The sequence below is a fragment of the Belonocnema kinseyi genome, chromosome 7 (genome assembly GCF_010883055.1).
Source record: "Belonocnema kinseyi isolate 2016_QV_RU_SX_M_011 chromosome 7, B_treatae_v1, whole genome shotgun sequence".
Lineage (NCBI taxonomy): Eukaryota > Metazoa > Arthropoda > Insecta > Hymenoptera > Cynipidae > Belonocnema > Belonocnema kinseyi.
Genome location: NC_046663.1, coordinates 103,150,784 through 103,170,768, shown reverse-complemented (window position 1 = coordinate 103,170,768; position 19,985 = coordinate 103,150,784). Strand labels below are relative to the sequence as shown.

The following is a 19,985-nucleotide window of genomic DNA, read 5'->3' as shown; positions in this document are numbered from 1 at the left end:
ATCAAATTCAAACTTGACATTTAAAAAAATGCGCGTTGTCATATTTACGATCACTAGTATTGAAAAAGCATGCCAACTCACATTGCACAAATTTACTTGATTTTAATACAATAAGATAATATATATTATAATAATATAATATTATAATAATAATTAAAAAATTATTTAAAAAATAATATAAGATGCTAAAATTTGTCCACAAATTTTGAATTGTGTCATTATGCTATAAATTGAACTTTCTTGATCTATGAACTCGAATTTGTTATTTAATATTTTCAGTAAGACAATTTCTAATTTTTGATATTTCTACCAATTTTTAAAAACGACTTGTAGGTTATAATATTTATAACATTGGAAAAGGTATCAGGGGCATACGATTCATAATTATAGCGGTTGTGGTAACCAGTAACTTAAATCTTGATTCCTCACTAATAAATTAATCATTGTGTCTCAGTTGTAATCAAATTTTTGCCACACTCTTCACACAAAGTATATTTCACTAATTAAAATGGTATCAGTAACATAAAACGTAACTTTTTTGCATGTAGTTTGGCTTTTTTCTTTTAAGTAGTTAATAAAGTTGATGATATGGGTTATGGGGAAAACGATGTAAGTAAAAAGAGCTTAATGTACTTTATTCATAAACCCATCCTTATTTTGCATGCAAAATTTCCCGCAAACAAAATTCATTTCTAACCACACTAAAAATACTAACTTCAAAAAATTTAAAGTATCATTTGATTATGATTTTCTAAAGGTCAAAGATCAACCAGAACCAGATAGAAGCGAAGATAAGGTACGAGAATTCTTTAGAAAACTTGCTGGAGACGATATGGAAGTGGACTGGATGGAATTGAAAGAAATTCTTGACTATGCGATGCGTAAAGGTAAGTTACTTTTTTAAATTGGTATTAGCATTTATATAAAATAACAAAATTCTGATTGTGTAGATACAATTTTTTAAATTTAAATCAGTAGAAATATTTTTATGTTCCTATTATCAATTTTTAATCTGGTCTTCATTGATTAGGTTGATTCAATTTCATTTGCATATTTAGTTGTTAGCTTGAATAATTTTGACTTAGGGGCCGTTCAAAAACTACGTCAAATTATTTTGAATATTTTTTACACTTCCCTCCTTCTGCGTCTCAGATCATCATACAAAGCTTGCGACCCCAGGGTCGCGCCAGAAATATGAACACCCCCCCCCCCCTTCCTACATAGATCAAAATGTTGTCTTTGATTTCATTTGATAATCGCCTAAAATAAATGGCAAAACGGTGTTATACACATTTATATGTTCCGTATGTGGTTTCATATTCTGCGTTGCCTCCTACGTCAGAATTTGTCACGAAAGGACCGCTCCCCCCTCCAGTATTTCCATGCAGTTTTAAATGGTTCCTTATTCAATTTTTTATTTCATTGAAATTGGAATTTTTTAAATAGAGAACAAAGAATGTCAAGAAAAAAATGGAAAAATCTTTAGCTGCTCTGTAAAATAAACATTTGCCTCTGGTTCTAAAGGGAACTTTAATTCAAGTCCATTAGCTTTATAAATTCCTTTTCCTAAAGTTGAAAAAATAGATTACGCTCTCATTTTTGCAGTTAAATATTCGTAAAAATCCAGGATAAAGCTTGAAATAACAAATAATATCGAATTTTTTGTTAAGAAGCAATGAAAAAATCCGCAAAAATCTTAAATGGTCGTTAACATTTAAAAAAGAAAATAATCATGTTTTCATTTGATTAAATTATATTTTTCTAATAAATAAAGATCATTATATTCATGGAAGGGGTTCTAAAAATTAATATTTACAACTTTAATTATCTTTCGAAAGATATGCAATATTAAAAATATTCTTATACAACGTAATTTGCCATTAAATTGAATTAAATGATATACAATCATGATATTTGAGCATTTAAGACTTTTTCGTACATATTAAAGTTTAATGTCATTACAAAATATGTTTGAATCATTTTACTTGTAATGTGTAACTAGAAGATGTAAAAATTAAGAAAGATTTCTACTACTTCTTGCTTATATTTGGCATATATTGGCACTGTTTCCCAAATTTTCTCACTAAGAAAATAAAATCTCGACGATTTTACCGAAACATTGGAAAATTGTATTCCTATTGGATTGTTTAGTTCAAGGGAAAAAATATTTTCTACTTGTACGAATATTTGCCGAGGGAGAGAAGATGAATTTTTTCTTTTATATAGATATACTAACTATTTTTACTATTTTTAACTAATTCAATACAAATAATAATAATTGTTATTATTATTATTTCAAAACTTTCGACGAAGAAGGCGTAAAAAATTCTATAAAAACTGTAGTAGACAACATTGTGTTTTATTGAAAGATTTAAGGATAGCGAAAACAGGTAGTGTATCTACAAACAGTTAAAAATATTTCATATCAGAATGTCATATACAAAATATCATATATCATTTAAGTGTGCATCGAAATTATTATTTTGGATTTGAGTGCGAGATAATACTAGGACGTATATTGAATCTACGAGTGAATCCCTAGTACTGCCAGATGTGGGTATTTTTCATGATCGAAGAAAAAGTATAACACGTGCGCCTATGGCACTCGCCAAGTTTATTATTATACCATGAAGTCATTTCCCTTTCGGGGAAAACGTGACTTACTAAAAGGAAGGGGAATAGATTTTTAGATTGACGCTCTTTTTATAAACTATTTGTCGCCGCACTTTTCTGTCCTAGCATACCTCTTTAGTTTCCCCCGCGACCATGCATCTTTTTATGGAAGCTGTCGTTTTTCTGTGATTTCTTCCCAGCAAACACGTTTTGTAACTATTCCAGATCAAAAAAGGAACTGTGTTCTATAACAGTTGTTACAAGATTGTGACAGAACTGTTCTAGAACAAAAAGGTAACACCGTTTTAAAAACTGACAAAATTGTGACCGAACTGTTCTAGAACAAAAAGATAACAGTGTTCTAGAACACTATAACAAAATTGTGACAGAACTGTTCTCGAAACATGTGACAGCACTGTTCTGTAACAGTAGCTATGGAATTTTTCTAGAACAAACTGATCACTGACGCTCTATAATATTTGTTTCAAGTTTATTTTAAAACTGTGCCGTAACAGTGTTATATCGAAGTTCTAGAACACTGCTATAAGTGTGTTCTAGAACAAATTAGGAATGAAAATTAGTTCGCTAACACCATGGTCGAGCTAACCCTTGCGAATATCCCTAAGGTGGATATCTCGGACGTATAAGTTTTGTTAGTCGGCACTGTGTACGCGCTATCCCGGATCAAAATATATCCATGGGTATATCAGAATTTCCGCTTCGCAGGATATTCCGACTGGTTATCCTTGGAATAACCCGGGACATAAATGGGGTCAAATCGAATATCCCGGGATATCCTTTTGCTGTGAGGGGTATGTAACACTGTTCCATATTTGATGAATAATATTTCTAGAAATGTTATAGAATTGTTATAGAACTGTTATAGAATTGTCCTAGATTTTTTACAATGCAGCGTACCAAAGTTCTAGAATTGTTACAGATCGGTTGTCACAGCGTTCTAGAACTTTTAAAGATTTGTTACACAACATTTGTAATTGAGTTCTAGGATTATTATAAAAATGTTGCAGATCGGTTGTCACAGCGTTCTATAACTGTTACAGAATTGTCACAGCGTATTCGGGATAACATAGTTACTCGCATGTTCGTAACCTGTTCTAGAACACGTTCTTTTCTGTTCGAGAAAAGTTACAGATCTGTTCTGTACCTATGTTTGCTGGGTTATGTCTCATCTAACTAGGATATCATTAGCACATTAGAACCATTCTTTCCGCGGTCTTCCGCTAGGCACGCTGTCATTTACTTTACCTTGATACACTCGTTTAGTTAATCGTTAATCTTTTATACTCTCAACATGTCCAAACCATGTCAAAGAATTTCTTTCATATATGTCAACTAGCGTCTCCTCTACACCACATTCCCTGAGGATTATCCCATTACTCAGTTTGTCTATCAGTGTTTTTTAGCACAGCATTCGCAGAACTTCCATGTTAATCGCATTAATTTGACTATTATCCTTTTATTGATAGCTCCACGTCTCACTACTATGCAGCCCATTCGGTATAAATATAGAATTTATGTATTGCCCTTTTAGCTTTACTTGATATATTTTTACTTCAGATTGAGCGTCCTGCTCTACCCATAACCATCTTAACTTCGTTTATACGCCTATCTAAGTCCCTGTCTATCTTTCCGTCACTAGTGAATAGGCTATCAAGATATACGTACTTATCAATTTGTCCTATCCTTTCATCATTTAAGACAATGTTGCACATTGTTTTCTCTCCCTTTCCTTTAAACACAATAATCTTTCTTTTATTTACGTTCATTTTGGGGCTCATGTTCTTCATGCTTGTATTCAGATTGCTCAACAATCTTTGCAAGTCTTCGATTGACTCTGTCATAAACCTTATGCCATGAGCATATACCGCGTCCATGACTTCCAAAAGTATACTTCTATCCATATTGTCAAACCCTTCTTCTAGGTCAATAATTTATTATTTTCGAAAAGCGGGTTTTACAAGATCAAAATTAAATATGTCCCAGCGACTCATTTTTCAACTTTATGGGTTCATTTTGAGTTTAAAATGCCCACACTTGTTCAAGTAGCAAATACTCTTTCCATAAGCTGCCATCTATTAGGACTACACTTTCCTAAGGCTACAATCCAATCGAACAATAACACCGTATAATCATAACAATAACAACTACTAATTTCACATTAAAAGTAAAATGATTCAGAACCATTTTTTTATGCTGTTAAACGATATTTATGCACAAAAAGTAGTCTTAAATAGTAAAAAATCATCAGCTTAAGCAATTTATTTAAATTTAATGGAAATTTCTGCGTAGCTTTCGGACAATAATTATAGGTGTAAATACAAATTCTTAAGACTCACTTTTAGAATTTCATCAATTTTCCGCCAATCAAATAATCGTTACCAATAATAAAAATATCATTTTATCAAGTAAAACATGATTTTCCTCTTTTTTTAAGCTTAATGGCAATTTACAATATAGAAGAATTTATTTACTGTTGCATAGTTTTCAAGAAATAATTATAGTGGTAAGTACTAATTTTAGAACCATTTTCATGTATTAAAAAATTGATTTCTTACCGTTTTAATATAGAATTCGCTATTATTCGTTATTTTGAGTTTTATCATGGATACACGAACATAAAATATATATTTTTTATCTCTAATTTTTTTGTGGGAGATTCGGGTATCAAACTGCGGGACCCACTTCGAATTTGAAAAAAAAATTTTTTGTTTTCGCTTCGCCTTACTCTATATATAACTTTATTGTTAATTTAGGGCGTTTTTTTATATTAGGTACAATGGATTTCTTTCTATTTACTGTTTAGGAATTAAACAATAGATTATTTTTTAGTTGCATGTCATTACTTAATAATTAATTTAATTTAGTAACGAAAAACCGCTGTTTCTTTTTAGCTCATTTATTTGCCTTTTTAACTATAAAAACGCTTTTTTCTATAGTTGTCTCTATCATCTGTTGCTAAAAATATTTCTTTTTTGCCCAGTCTATCTGTATTAAATTTTTTTTTCTGCATTTGCTTTAGAAAACGAAATGATTTATGCTTTTTACAATGAAATATAAATAGATAGTTAATAACTAATACCACTCCTGCACTTCATTTAGAACTCACGAACTCATAATCATTATATTTCATCATCTTCCTTAAGCTATTTAATGTAAAGTGAAATCTGCTCACATGCATGGTTACACGATTTTCTAAGGTATCATTTTAATTACTTTTAGCAATTAAGAAGTGCTTCTTAAGTTGTACTTTAATCATGTCCCATTTCAATCTCACGGAAATCTTTACAATTAGTTCTCTATTAAAAATTCTCTATCCGTAATAATAATAAATTAAAATACTGTTAGAAAATGAATCATTATTCTATAAGTAAAAAGTAAAAGTTAGAAAAAGATATTTTATTTTCATGTGACCATGTACATGAGCTTGGTACATAAATACATTTGGGTCTACTTAAATTACTTAAGTATTTCTTTCTTTCTGTGACAACATCATAGTATGTAAATATTGTATATAAAATGCATATAAGATTCTTGTCAAAATCTCGACATAGATCTCTACAAAAATGGTTAACTTTTAAGAATGTTCAGGTTTGGTTTATATTTGTTATTAATTTTCTTGTTTTTTGTTCATTTTTTATTGTTTTAATGTGAATTGTGCGACCCAAACGCATGTATGTTAGTAGTAAATCCTAACATGTAGCTGTATGTTACGAGTAGAGTTACCACAGTCGGCACCTCCTCGTAGTGAGGCACATGATACCCCTCTGGAAAACGGTTCTTTCATCGACACACTCATCTCCTTGCTGTGTGGTATTGTTTGTAATAATGAAGAATACAATAAATCTGTAGGTAAGGCATATTTGCAGATACTAAATAAGAAGAAAAAAAGAATATACTGAACTATTGAATCTGGCACATGATTTGTTTACACCTTCTTCAGCGAGTTTGTCTTGTATTTAGATTTTTTTTCACCACGAGTTTTAGGAAAAAGTATTGTTTAAAGCACCGCTACAATAAATGATTTAACTTAGAAAGAAAGAAAAGAAGATAAAAGAAGGTATACAATTGGTTTAAATAATGTGGAAACGAGTATTAAAAACTATGTAATTTATTTTTTAAACTATTTCGATACTGAATTTTTATTTCATAGTGGGCAATGACTAGTACTACAGAATTTTACGTAAACTAACTTATCAAGTATAGCGCTAGGGCTAGCATTCCTTTAAAATGGGTCCATACTTGAAAGTTTATTAAATTCAGATATTTAAATTTTGAGATCTTTAAATGTCAAAGCGGCTAATAATGTTGACAGATTGAATTCAATAAATATATTTTCAATATCAGTCAGTCATTTTTAATTCAGGTTCAAGTTGAACCTTTTCGACTTAAAAGCCGTAGAAATGTTAGGTATTACATTTTTTTAATATTTCAATTGAATGCGTACAAAGTTTCAAACACCCAATATTGAATAATTCCCAGTTTTAGACTTTCTGAATGTTAATATTTTCAAGCGTGGACTCTATTAAAATTGAAGGAATTAATTTTTCTATATCATTCAATTTCGAAAACAATAAAACATTCGTCAAATTTAAAACTTCAAATACAAATTCGTTTTAAGCCAAATTTATGTTCAAAGCAAAAGTGGAAATTCAAAGTAAAAACTTATTAAGAATCAATACATATTTTAATTTGCATGTAAAAAAATCATTCAATGAATAAGTTTTCCAGGATATTTATTAATTCGGATTAATTTACAAATTGACATTTTAAATGTTAAATGTCTTAAAGTTTCAATTAGATCTAAAGTTCACCAAATAAAAAATTAAGAGAGTTTCCAAATTAAAAATTGTTCAAAATTATAATATAGAATTGCATATTGAGTCAAGTTTATTGACTTTAAATAATTAAAGAATTCAAATTGAAAAAAATGTCCCGCTGATATAATTTATGGACATACATACGTAAAATTCTAACCTATCAACATTTTTTTATAATCTTTCCCAAAACTTATATTTGTGCAATGAATTAAGAGATTTCGGGCTTATGTATTTATTATTAATATAAGACCACGCTTTTTATCAAGTCCCTTTTTGTTTTTGTCCGCACTAATTGTCGTAATTTCGTACACACGCACGGCAGAAACAATTTCATTTATTCATCGTCGTTAGTTTAACATTTTCCTTAAAACAACTGTTAAATCCTGTACACCAACTTATACCTTGTCACAATTAATAAAAGCTTTGTCTGCTTTTGCACATTTGCACAAAAGATTAATATATTTCTGTTTTCACTCTTTCTACTAATATCAAATACACTTTAAAAAAAGATCAGTTTTAAAAATGAACAATTTCCTGTTTCAGAAATGCACAATCAAGGATTCAGTAAAGATATTTGCCGAAGTATGGTTGCAATGTTGGATGTGGACCATTCAGGAAAACTTGGATTTGAAGAATTTAAATCTTTGTGGAACGACATAAGAAACTGGAGAGTAGGGCTTCTTTTTTTTAAACCTTAAAACTTTATTTTGATTTCCTATTTTCCTTTACTCGATTCCAAAAATGATGATCATTTCTAGGCAGTCTTCAGGCTTTACGACAGAGATGGGTCTGGTTATTTGAGTGCATTTGAACTAAGACAAGCCTTAAACAGTGCAGGATACAGGCTTAATAATCACATCCTGAATATTTTAGTACACCGCTACGGTACTAAGGAAGGAATGATTGCTTTCGATGATTACATTATGTGTGCTGTCCGTCTTAAAACCATGATTGGTACGTAAATCAATTATTTGCTTCTCAAGTCTCATTTTCATTTTTATTTTATCCTGAATTTTTGCTTGAAATGTTGTGCTTTAATTTGACTCATTTGTTGGGTTGCTACTTCATGTTCTCTGACTTTTCCAGATTCTCCAGACCGAAATCTCGATTTTCTAGACCAAACTCCCGATTTTCCAGACCAATTTTCATACAACGCATATTAATCTCTTATCGACTATTTGCACGTCACAGGTACACACAAATATAAGCTCTGCCTTCCAAGCAATTCAAAATTGACTGGAAAATGTAATCAATTTTTATCTGACGTAAATTCAAAGATTTTTTTATTCCTTACTGAAATTACAACGTATTGTGTTTATTTAGTCTGACATTTTCAAATTATTGAACCTTTTAAACCGGACGTTGCCATTGACGTTTATACCCCTACTTTTTCAAAATTATCCAGACTTCCAAAATGACAGTCAACCCTGATCAAGTTGTTTGAAATGTTGCTTCAAATCATTTACAATTTAAGAAGTTTGTCTCAAAATGCTTTGGCTAACGCAATAACGAATTAAATATTTGTACAATAATTAAGAATGTTCATTTTTGAAGATATTTTCCGTGAAAGGGACCCGGATCATTCGAACGTAGCAACTTTTACGATGGAAGAATGGGTCGAGAAAACTTTATATTGCTAAATTGATGAACACAAATGGACGAGGATAAGCAACGAAATGTCTCGCAAAACGTACACCTATTAATTGAATCAATTTATTTTTAAATTGAACCATTTGAAGTAATTTCTAATACGTATTATTGACGCATTAAGTAATAAGTTAGGTTTCGATGAGAAAGAAAGTATAGATTGAAAATTGAAAGATAGTACAATTTCAGCATTCGCAATATTGATATTCCAGTAAATTTCGACAGAAGTTTGAAGAAGAAAACTATTTTTTTGCACATGAAGGCCTTTTCCTATTGAAAAATAATTTAATGATGGAGTTGATTTATCTGTGCATTAAACACACAGGCAAGAAATTATATGCTAAACCAACAAAATGTTTCTAACTCGATATATATCACACTTCTGTAGTTAAATCTGAACTGTCTTCCATCGCACATCTTTAGGTAGATATAAAGTTAAATGAGAAGGAAGAAGCGAGAATATTTGGACGTGAAGTTTTAAATTCAATATATTTCTAGTCCTAAGTGTTCAAGTTTTGAATCTCACGCGTATATACTCAAACAGTCTGTATGCCGAATCCATGTCTAAACCCAAGAAAAACTGCTTTTTAATATATGGCATAATTCATTATATTTTCATGACTACAAATCATATGTTTATTACAAAGAAAGTGTTGAAAGAATTTAAAATCGAAAGTTTGTCAAAAAGACATTAACTAATAAAAAGATTATTTTAACCTTGCTAATGACGTTAATAATCAATGAATTTAATATTAACTTCAGATTTATACAAAAATTAAACAGTTTTTGACTATGAAAAAGTTAGGACACAGAGTTATACTCAAAGATATATTGCATTTAATTTTTTGTAATTTTAGTCATGAAGTTAATAAAATTAAAAATTTGGCTTTTCTCTGTAGCTTTGAGAAATGGATAACGCGCTAATATAATTATGTGATCCAGAATAAGTATAAATTGGGAATATATTTGAAATTCAAATCGAATAGATTTTTTTTCTTTGTATCAATAATTAGTATATATACAATATATAGTATAATAAAAATTTAATTAATTTTATACATTCATCGTCACTTAATTGATTTTTTCTTTCGATCATAATGTGTTTTAAATACATTCTCATATGTCTCTTAGTTTTCATCCTTATATTGTGAATAAATATCGTTTTTTATTTTCCGATTTAATGACTTCCGTAATGTTTTTGCGTCGATAATATAATTAGGTAAAACACATTAAGGTAAAACACATGTACTTATATATTTGATAAGAATTGTAGAGTATTGTTTTATAAAATTAAATTTATTTGTATCTATTTATTTTTATTCGAAATGTAAATCACCCATGCTTTTTTGTATTAATCAAAAAGTTATTATTTTGAAAATATACATTTTTGGGAAATATTTCTTGTCTTTCATTTTAAATTAAAAGTTTACAATTCTGCAGTTTTGTAAATAATGCGATTGTAACGTGGTTTCTAAAGTTTAATTTGAAATAATTATACAATAAAAATAGAAGAATAACTTCAATTGAATTACTGAAAACTAAAAAAATTCACTACAAAAACTGTACACTTTTTGAACAAAAATATTTCGAAATAATATTCTTATTTAAAAAGTGTACTACGGTATTAAAAAAGAGAGCCTTTATGCGAAATAATATTTTCTGTTCTTACCAGAAAATATTTCAAAGATGCGGTGTATTAATAAACATAAAAATAAAATGTAAGATTAATAAACAAGTTTTGTTCCATGAAGCAAGTAGAATACGAAAATTGATATTCATTCAATTATTATTAAAAGTAATAATTTTTATTTGTAAATAGACTCATACAATCATGAAAAGAAAAATACCAGAACATACAATTCAAAATAACGAGTTAAATTGTTTTTGCTTAAAATATGAATCAAGATTTAACGCAATTCTGCTTTCTGTTTTTAATGTTTTCTGCTCGGACACTGAAAATGTACCTATTATATTTTATCCCTGATAAAATTGATATTGTTTCAGGATTAAATTTTCTAAGTTGCAAAAATCAACCTTCAATGTATGAAGATATTTAACAGAAAATGATATTGATTATTTTATTAAAATTATTCTGTATCGTCAATGAAAATAGAAACATATACAGGATCCTATGTTTCACCTATAGGAAATGACATAGGATCCTGTATATATTTCTGTATGGGACCATATTGGGATGAACATTAGTATTATATGGCACCTACGGCTGCGCAGAAGTTTTTTTGGTCATTCAGGAGCACCTAAAGACATACATACAATTGGGTAGCATTAGCAAGGCACCATTAGTTAGGTACCATTAGATACCTTATTGGGGAATTTCCTATGTAGGTTCCTATATAGGATCCTATATAGGAATTTTCAGTAGGGTATAAAAGAGTTTCCCTGTATTACGAAAACATGGTTAAAATAAACGTTTTTTCAAAGTCTTAAAAATTGTAATTTACAATACTAATGCGTTTGATTCGAAATGGCATTATTATTAATATTATTTTTTATTCTTAAAATGATACCCTACTGAAAATTCCTATATAGGATCCTACATAGGAACCCATATGTTTCACCTATAGGTGCCACCTATAGGAAATGACATCGGATCCTATGAAGGATCCTATTTAGGTTCCTGTATATGTTTCTGTATGGGACCATATCCGGATGCGCAGTAGTATTCTATGCCACCTACGGCTGCGCAGAAGTTTTTTTGGTCATCCGGGAGCACATACGTACCATTAATGTGGTACCATTAGTTAGGTACCATTTAGTTCCTTTTTGGGAAGTGCCCTATACAGGCACCTATATATGATCCTATTTAATTTCCTATAGGTGGCACCTATAGGTGAAACATTTAGGATCCTATATAGGAACCTACATAGGAATTTTCAATAGGGTAGCGCCGATTTTGGGGCTGACCTTGAGTGTGAACTAACTCATTTTAGCCCGCTCCACTTTTGTTTTTTTCATGCTTGACTGCGCGGCTTCAATTCTTAGGGAAGGCTATTGAAGTGTTTCACTGTAATTAATTTTTTCCTAATATAGCTTCTTACACATTTTTGAAAAATGCTTGAATTAAAATAAATAATGGATTATTTTTGGGGTGAAATTTTCAACTTATTTTCAAAACTAGAAACAGTAGTGTTAGGGAATGTTTTTCGCCAAAAATAAGTGTAGAATTATTATAATTAAACAATTTTAAAATGATTGGTAGGAAAAAATCCATTTAAAACAAATATTGTTTAAATAATTATTTCTCATAAGTCTTAAATTTGGTTATAAAATGTTTTCTTCATAATACATACATGACTGATGAAATCATTTTATTTTTTCAAGTCATAGACAATTTTTTCCAGATACCTAATTTTTGACACGACACAAACTTAAGAAAAAATCTTAAATATCCATTATATCTCTGAATTAATTTCGAGATTAAAATAAAACAAATTTGTAGGTGCACGACAAAGTTCCATACATTATTAGTGATTTTGGTATCGCTTTCTTCAATTACGTTTTTAAATTATGCACTGAAATTAGTTCTACCAAAAACGCCGTAAAATTAAAGTTATCTTTTCTTTTAAATTTTTATTTTCAGACATTTAACCTTATTTTGCTTATAGGTTAAGAAAAAATAAGCGGAAGATAGTTTTATCATAATTAATCTCCGATATTTTAAAATTGAGGTAATAAAATGTTGACTGAGGACTTATAAACTTTTTTGAAAATTGGCTCTTGTTGAGCCCGCTTATAACTTTGATAATAATGTAATATTATAAATAACACACTTTCCTAAAGGTATATCTACTGTGCATTCGCTTCTGCAATTTTAAAGTAAAATAAAAAGAGTTGATAATTTGCATTTGTTTCATATAGAATTTAATTTATTTTACATAATTATCCCTACTAAAAAAACGTAGGAATCGCCACAAATGGCCAGAAGTTCTGACGATTTCTGAGCTTACTGACCATTTCTGATAAGCACGACTATTCCTGAAAATATGAAATTTGCAACCTAACATGTAGTTTATCGGCTAGGACCGCAGGTAAGTCAATGAAAAAGAATAAAAATAAAAACTTTAAATGTTGAATATAGGACAGAATACATCAAGTGTTCCCACCAAAATTATATATTTTTTTACCATTTAGCAACGGGATTTAGCAACAGGAACTTTTTTTTTATAGAGCTCCCAAGTATTTTGGCAGCGCCATCAGACGGCGAAAAATTAGGACGGCAAGGTGAGTTGTTGTGCCGCTTAGTGCAGTTAGCATGGAGAAGAGTGTGAAAATTTTAGGGGTTTCAGCGCTATTTATAGAAAATAAATGAAAAAAGATAATTGAAAAAATGAATTTAATGGAATGCAATGAAATTTAGTAGAGTATAATGGAATTCAATAAAATTCAATGAAATTTAATGGAATTCGAAAAAAATCTCTGAAAAAAATTATTCATAATTGCTTGAACTTTGTATAGACTCTGTAAATTAGTGATTGCTACTTCAACGGAATTTAATATAATGCAACGTAAATAAATAAAGTTCAACGAAATTAAATGGAACGCCATGGAACCTAACGTAGATTCTGATTTGAAATAGAGATAAGTTCAACGCTTAAACGGAAACCAGTAAAGGTATTTCAAGGAAGTTCAATGACATTCAATAGCTTTTAATCTAATGCAATAGATTTTAATATGAATTAAAGTAATCTATTGGAATTTGTTGGAATTCAAAGGAATTAAATTGGAATTCAATAAAATTAAAATAATTCAAAAAATTAAAAACAAATAAATAAAATTTTAAACAAATCTAATTATTTTTATACTTATAGACAGATAGGCAACTTCGATTCTCACGTAGATTGGCGAAATTTGTATTAAATACTCCCGCTAAAATGATGCAATTTTTAGGTTAAGTATAACAATGAATAAGTAATTTTTCTTACCTCGATCGTAACATTGTAGAAATTAGTCCTATTTTTCGTACTTCCTGCTCCTGGAGTTTCTCGCAAAACAACTCCACAAATTCTACGAAAATTTCCGTCGATTTGCTCGACCACATTGCTCACTAGGGTGGCTCAAAAACCCTTTTTTACTTTAGAGGGAAACAATCCCCCCAATTCCATTCCAAATCCGAAAAAAATTCACTAATTTTTATTTTTTTCATTTTTCGATTTTAACAGGTGCCGGTTTTGACTTGAAGTTTCGCATGTAAAATGCATGGGGAAAAATCACTTTTTTGAGTTTTTGGAATCATTTTCTAGGGTTTGAAAAAATGTGACGGGAAAGTATAAGGGCCTGTTGAGAATTATCCAACAAAGAATTTTACGTATCAGGCATATGAGGTTGATACCTCTAACACACCCTCACAAGTATCTGAAAACTACCCTTAAAACAAAAACTGTCAATTCTTCATGAAAACGACCTTTGAGCACTGTATTCTCGTATTTTTTTACTTAAAATAGTAATAATTTTTAAGGAAAAAAAGAATTTTCGAAAAAAATTGTTTAAACAAATTCCAGTTATTTAAATAATAAAAAATTCATGAAAAAATGTTAATAAATACTTGTCTAGACTAACAGTAATAATTTTTAGGGGGGGGAGGGGGGTCGAATTTTTAAGGAAAAAAATTATTGAAACAAATTCCATTTGTTTAAATAGTTGAAAATTATTAAACCAATGATAATAAATATTCCACTAGACCAATATTAATCATTTTAATTTAAAAAATGCGAGAATACGTTGTTCAAAAGGTCGATTTCATGAAGAATTTACATTTTTTGTTTTAAGGGTAGTTTTCAGGTACTCGTGGGGGTATGTTAGGGGTGTCCAACCCGTATGTCTAATGGATGAATTTCTTCGTTGGAATTCCCGTCACATTTTTTCAAGCCTTAAAAAATTATTCTAAAAACTAAAAAAAGTGATTTTTCCCCATGCATTTTACATGGGAAACTTCAAGTCAAAACCGGCACCTATTAAAATAAAAAAATTGAAAAATAAAAAAATTTAAAAATAAAAAATTAGGGAATTTCTTTTTTCCGATTTGGAATAAAATAGAGGGGGGATCGTTGCCCTCTAGCATGCAAAAAAATTTGCCATGTATTTTTGGACCACCTTATTGCTCATATGACTTTTTACTAAACCTATACCTTTAGCAATGCTTTCTTTCTGAAAAATGTCAACCTTTACTGCTTGAAAACCACTTTAAATTATAATAACCACTTTTTATTATATATTTTATGAATTATTTTATTTCAATTTTGGCGTGTTTACATACAGCTATATGTGGTCCTTCAACTCAACTCACCTACCCGTTTGAAAAAACACCATCAGGCGGCGCCACGTGCGGCCAACTAGAGATACTTGGGAGCTCTATAGTGTTTTCGCATACCCTCTAATGCACTTTAAGACTATCAAAACATTTTTTTTTTTAATAAAAAAAAATTGAATTTTTGACCAAATTTTTTACTTAAAATTTTCTTCTTGTTTAAGAAATAGTTTGTTTTATACTCTTTAAAGCCATGCAGAAGAAAAATTAGGCTGGAAATAGCTTCGTAGTCAAATTATGATGTTTATAAGTGAGGATGCCACGATATGATTATGATTACAAAATATAAAATTATACATACACACAAAAAATCATCCCAAAATAGTTAAATGTGAGCTTAGAGGCAAGTTAGACCTAACAGTATTCAGAAAAGTCCCAATTTGAGCATGAAATTATTATCAAAAGCTCAAAATTCAAAATCTACGGGCTCCGACTATTTTAGATACCTAAAAATATTCCTAACAAGTTTAAAGTTAGGATAAATATGAAGTATCTCTTTCAGAGAAAGGAATGTGTTCAACGGATAACATTTTCAGATTCACCTTTAGAGTCACTTTAGTGTAGGGGAGACCACCATACAGTAGATAATGATTGTACTGTAGATCCTCATTAATTATAAGCACAAATATAAGTAGAATTATCAAATCTAATTTTAAAATATCAACACGTAACGTATCTTGACTTTTAATTACATTAAGCAATTATTTTACGTACATTAGTATTTTAAATTAATGATTATCTGCTGTAAGACAATTATAAGGTATTAATTATGAAATGTCTAAGTAAAAAGAGTGGGCATAAATAAATAATATAAATGACCTGGTAAATATAAAAGGAATTAGATTTTATGACATTCTATTCTTGCAACCTAAATAAAAGGGTTATCCATTGAACTCAAGTTCTAACGATTTCTGACCATTTTCTCACGAATTCGAATTTCTTGGCGATATCCGTAAGTGGACGGGAATGGCCAGAAGTCCCGACTTTTTGATGATGTTTTTAATATTTTTTTGTCGGTTGGAATTCTATATAGAATATTTACTGTGAAAAATGATCAGAAAACAATATATTATCTATTTGAAGTGGTTTATTATTATCAGAAGCTACACTCGAGCGTAATTCGCTTTACAAATCAACAATATGTAGAAAACATTTAGTTTAGAGAGGCATACATAACAGCAGACACCGAACACAAAAAGTAAATAAAAATTCAACTTATTTATGTTAGCTTGTAGTATTGAACTAAATGAGTTAATTTGAAACTAATGATAGTTAAGCCCTATGCCGAATGTTTGCCACACACATGTATCACAGCACGATTTACAACAAAGGCGAATCCAAATATATATGTAAACGTCGGTTTTCATTTAAATACTCCAATAATAATATAGTTTCTTATATTAACAACATTTTTATATTATCTATGTCACTGCTTTCTATTTCACTCTTTACCAAATTACGCATCACGCATTCGCACTTTTTCTCTTCAAACTATTTACATGATTAGTACGGGAAGTGGTATCTCTGTCTAAAAGTTTAGGGAGATATTTTCTCAGGAGTGCTTTTTTCAAAAGAATCCGTTCCTTCTTTAACAAATAAATTAAAAACCAATTTTAAATCGAATAGATTTTACTAATAAATATTGATCAATAAAAATACTTCCTAAATTAGATTTCTGACGGTTAGATCTACCAGAAATTGCGATGTTAAAATTTAGAATTTTAAATCAATTTTTCTAAACTAAAAATTTTCAGTCGGAACAAACTCTGCTTTGTTACATTGCACTGCCAGCATCATTAATGTTCTTTATCATTTTTATAGAAAAATAGAGTCATATTGTCTCTTCGTCGAAGGCAATCGTGGTTTACTTAGTCGCTTGTAAAAATATCGAAAGTCAAATTTGACTCTTAGTGAATTCTAAAAGAGGCTGATACTTTTACATACTTTATACTTTTACTCTATCATTATGCCTATCAAATGAAAATGGTAAAAAGAATTCTCAGAATTGTATTCAATAACATTGGTTATAAAGTTTCTACCAGATTTTAGTAAAAGTGTCTAATTTATAAAAATCATTTTAATTTTACCTGCAAATCTTTAAATACCTTTACATTTTGGTTTCTTCGTAGCTTGGCTTTGCCTAGCCTTAGACTGCACGACAAGGAATGCGTATACTTCGTATCATATAAAACAGCACGCCTTATTGCCAAAAAAATAATCGAATCCAATTCGCTCTTCGTTACGATTGAGTTTAACTGACGAACAATTAACCAATGTCAGGTTTATGGAAAATCGAGACTGACAGATAAACGGCAGCAGGATATTCGTAATGTTTAAGCACCAGTAAGTGCTTATAATTAATGTAGATCAGTTTTCTTTGACAGTAGTACATATTTTACAATCAATTAAAAATGAAACAGAAATTTACCACCTGGGAAAACTGAAAGCTTTCGTTTCGAAGTAGGGATAAAGCTATTCAGCCATTTCACTTATCTTTACTTCACTTGTCTTTAGCATACAACAATATATGCCTATTTATAAAAATTGACTACCATTCACGAAGACTTTGCGGCAGGGTGTCTGACTAGGAGATTCACTTCCCCATCGTGCAATTTCTTCATCAGGGACCAAGCTTCTATCCTTGACATCCTCGTTACATCATTTCCATTCACCTCGAGCAAATGGTCACCGGCTTTTAGAGCACCTGTTTTTTCGGCTGCACCTCCTGTAAAAGAAAAAAATATTAATTATTCACGTGGTGTTCATTTTCAGAGTTTCGTGACTCCGAACAGACAAAATAGAGGATCCCCGGAGGGAAAGTGAGGGTGATGAGGGGAGGAGAATTACTTCTATTTGATTAACATAGGGAAATTTTTGATTTTCGAAAAATTGAATTCATGCTCCAGGGTTTCATCGAAACTTGCCAAGTTCTTTTTATGAATTGAAGAGGAGTATCTACGAAATAAAAACATACTAATTAATTTTATTTTTAACACATTCGCACCCCCCTGCAGCGCGCACTATATCACCCAAAAATAAAAAACTACATTTTTACGTATTATTGTTAATTTTTAGCATATTTCTCTCTTCCCTTTTAAACAAATAATTACTAATAGACAATTTAAATATATACCATGGCTTTATAAACAATATTTAATCGTTTAAATAAATGTAACTTATTTAAAAAATTATTTATTCCCAAAAAAATTTGAAAAATAATCGTATTTTCTGATTGAAATGTAATAGTTGGTCATTTAAAAAAACATTATGTAATTATTTAGAAAATTAGTTATTGTTTATTTACACAATTTCTAAAAATTAGGTCAGAGTTGTCCCATTTCACTACTAAATTTTAAGGTTTCATGAGTTCAGACTTACAAATAATTATTTTCTGTCAAAAATTGAATGACACTTTTCTGAAATTCGAACTCTCACAATATGGATGTACCTTAGGGGTCCCCGCAGGGGACCCAGCTCGGTTGCCCTCACGGATCAACGATTCAAATTTCAAAGTCCAAAGGGTGAAAATTTTGTTGACGTCACAAATTTTATGGCTTTATGAGTTCAGACTTGCAAACAGCGAATTTCTGACAAAAATTCGATAACATTTTTTTGAAATACACCTGTCCCGAAAACATTTTTTTTCCTGCTTTTCTAAAGAAAAAAATCTCAGTTTTATCTTTTATGAAAAATTTTAAATATTAATAAAAAATTAAATTTCCGGTCATTGTAAAAAGTTTTAAAGTAGTCTAAAACGTGAAAAAACAAAATATTACGCGAATAAAAATGGTAATCGATTTAAATGATTTATTTAATAATTATTTTATTGATATTCCTGTTAACAGTTCGTGTATTTTACATTTAAAAAACGCCGTATCATAATAAATAATTAGAAAAAGAGAGTTTAAAATTTGGTACTTTAACTTTTCGGAACTCTAGCTTATGAGGATGGCTTTTTCATCGAGTTTCAACTTGTCGATTTAGCGCAGTGGCTAGCACTCCCGACTGTTAGGCCATAGATTTAGGGATAGCTTATGTTGGTTCGATACCCCGTAGCGTTAGAAATTTTATTTGTAATATAATGTTTAAAAATATGATATTTGTATTAACTTTAAACAGGACTATTAATATCGGCAGACAAAATACTCGCAATCAATTGATATTTATTTCTTAAACAACTTTTTTGTCATATGGTTAGTCATGGAAAATATTCAAATTGTCCACTAGTCATTATGTATATAAAGAAGGCGGCAAAAAATGGCTAAAAATGAGCAACAATACGTGAAAATGAAGTTTTTTTATTTTTGGGTCATATTTGAGGCGCTGCAGGGTGGGGGTGGGGGGGCTAAGTTAAAATAAAAAGTTATTAGTGTGCTTTTATTTCGTCGACAGTCCTCTTTAAACCCTAAAAAAACTTGGCACATTTCGGCTAGAGCGAAACAAATTTTGCAATGCATTTTTCAACTACCCTATTGTAGCATGGGCATAGGAATGGGAAGAGTCTAGGCATGCCGTAGTAGCAGTGGCGTAGCCTCGAGGGAGCTTGGGGACTCAAGCACCCC

The 19,985-nt window shown here is 30.0% G+C and overlaps 2 protein-coding genes across 2 annotated transcripts in view; one reads left to right on the top strand and one right to left on the bottom strand.

Annotated features, from left to right (window-relative positions):
- The window catches only part of LOC117176590 (calpain-B-like), a 40,499-nt gene extending 30,096 nt beyond the window's left edge, over nucleotides 1–10,403 (top strand). Inside the window, exons 8-13 of the mRNA XM_033366843.1 lie at nucleotides 572–609; nucleotides 758–887; nucleotides 6,352–6,483; nucleotides 7,995–8,122; nucleotides 8,210–8,405; nucleotides 9,006–10,403. Coding sequence (XP_033222734.1) covers nucleotides 572–609; nucleotides 758–887; nucleotides 6,352–6,483; nucleotides 7,995–8,122; nucleotides 8,210–8,405; nucleotides 9,006–9,091 — 710 coding nt within the window. The 3' untranslated portion in view covers nucleotides 9,092–10,403. The remainder of the gene's footprint in view (nucleotides 1–571; nucleotides 610–757; nucleotides 888–6,351; nucleotides 6,484–7,994; nucleotides 8,123–8,209; nucleotides 8,406–9,005) is intronic.
- Nucleotides 10,404–15,966: 5,563 nt separating this feature from the next.
- The window catches only part of LOC117175806 (PDZ domain-containing protein 2-like), a 261,442-nt gene continuing 257,423 nt past the window's right edge, over nucleotides 15,967–19,985 (bottom strand). Inside the window, exon 11 of the mRNA XM_033365556.1 lies at nucleotides 15,967–18,148. Coding sequence (XP_033221447.1) covers nucleotides 17,979–18,148 — 170 coding nt within the window. The 3' untranslated portion in view covers nucleotides 15,967–17,978. The remainder of the gene's footprint in view (nucleotides 18,149–19,985) is intronic.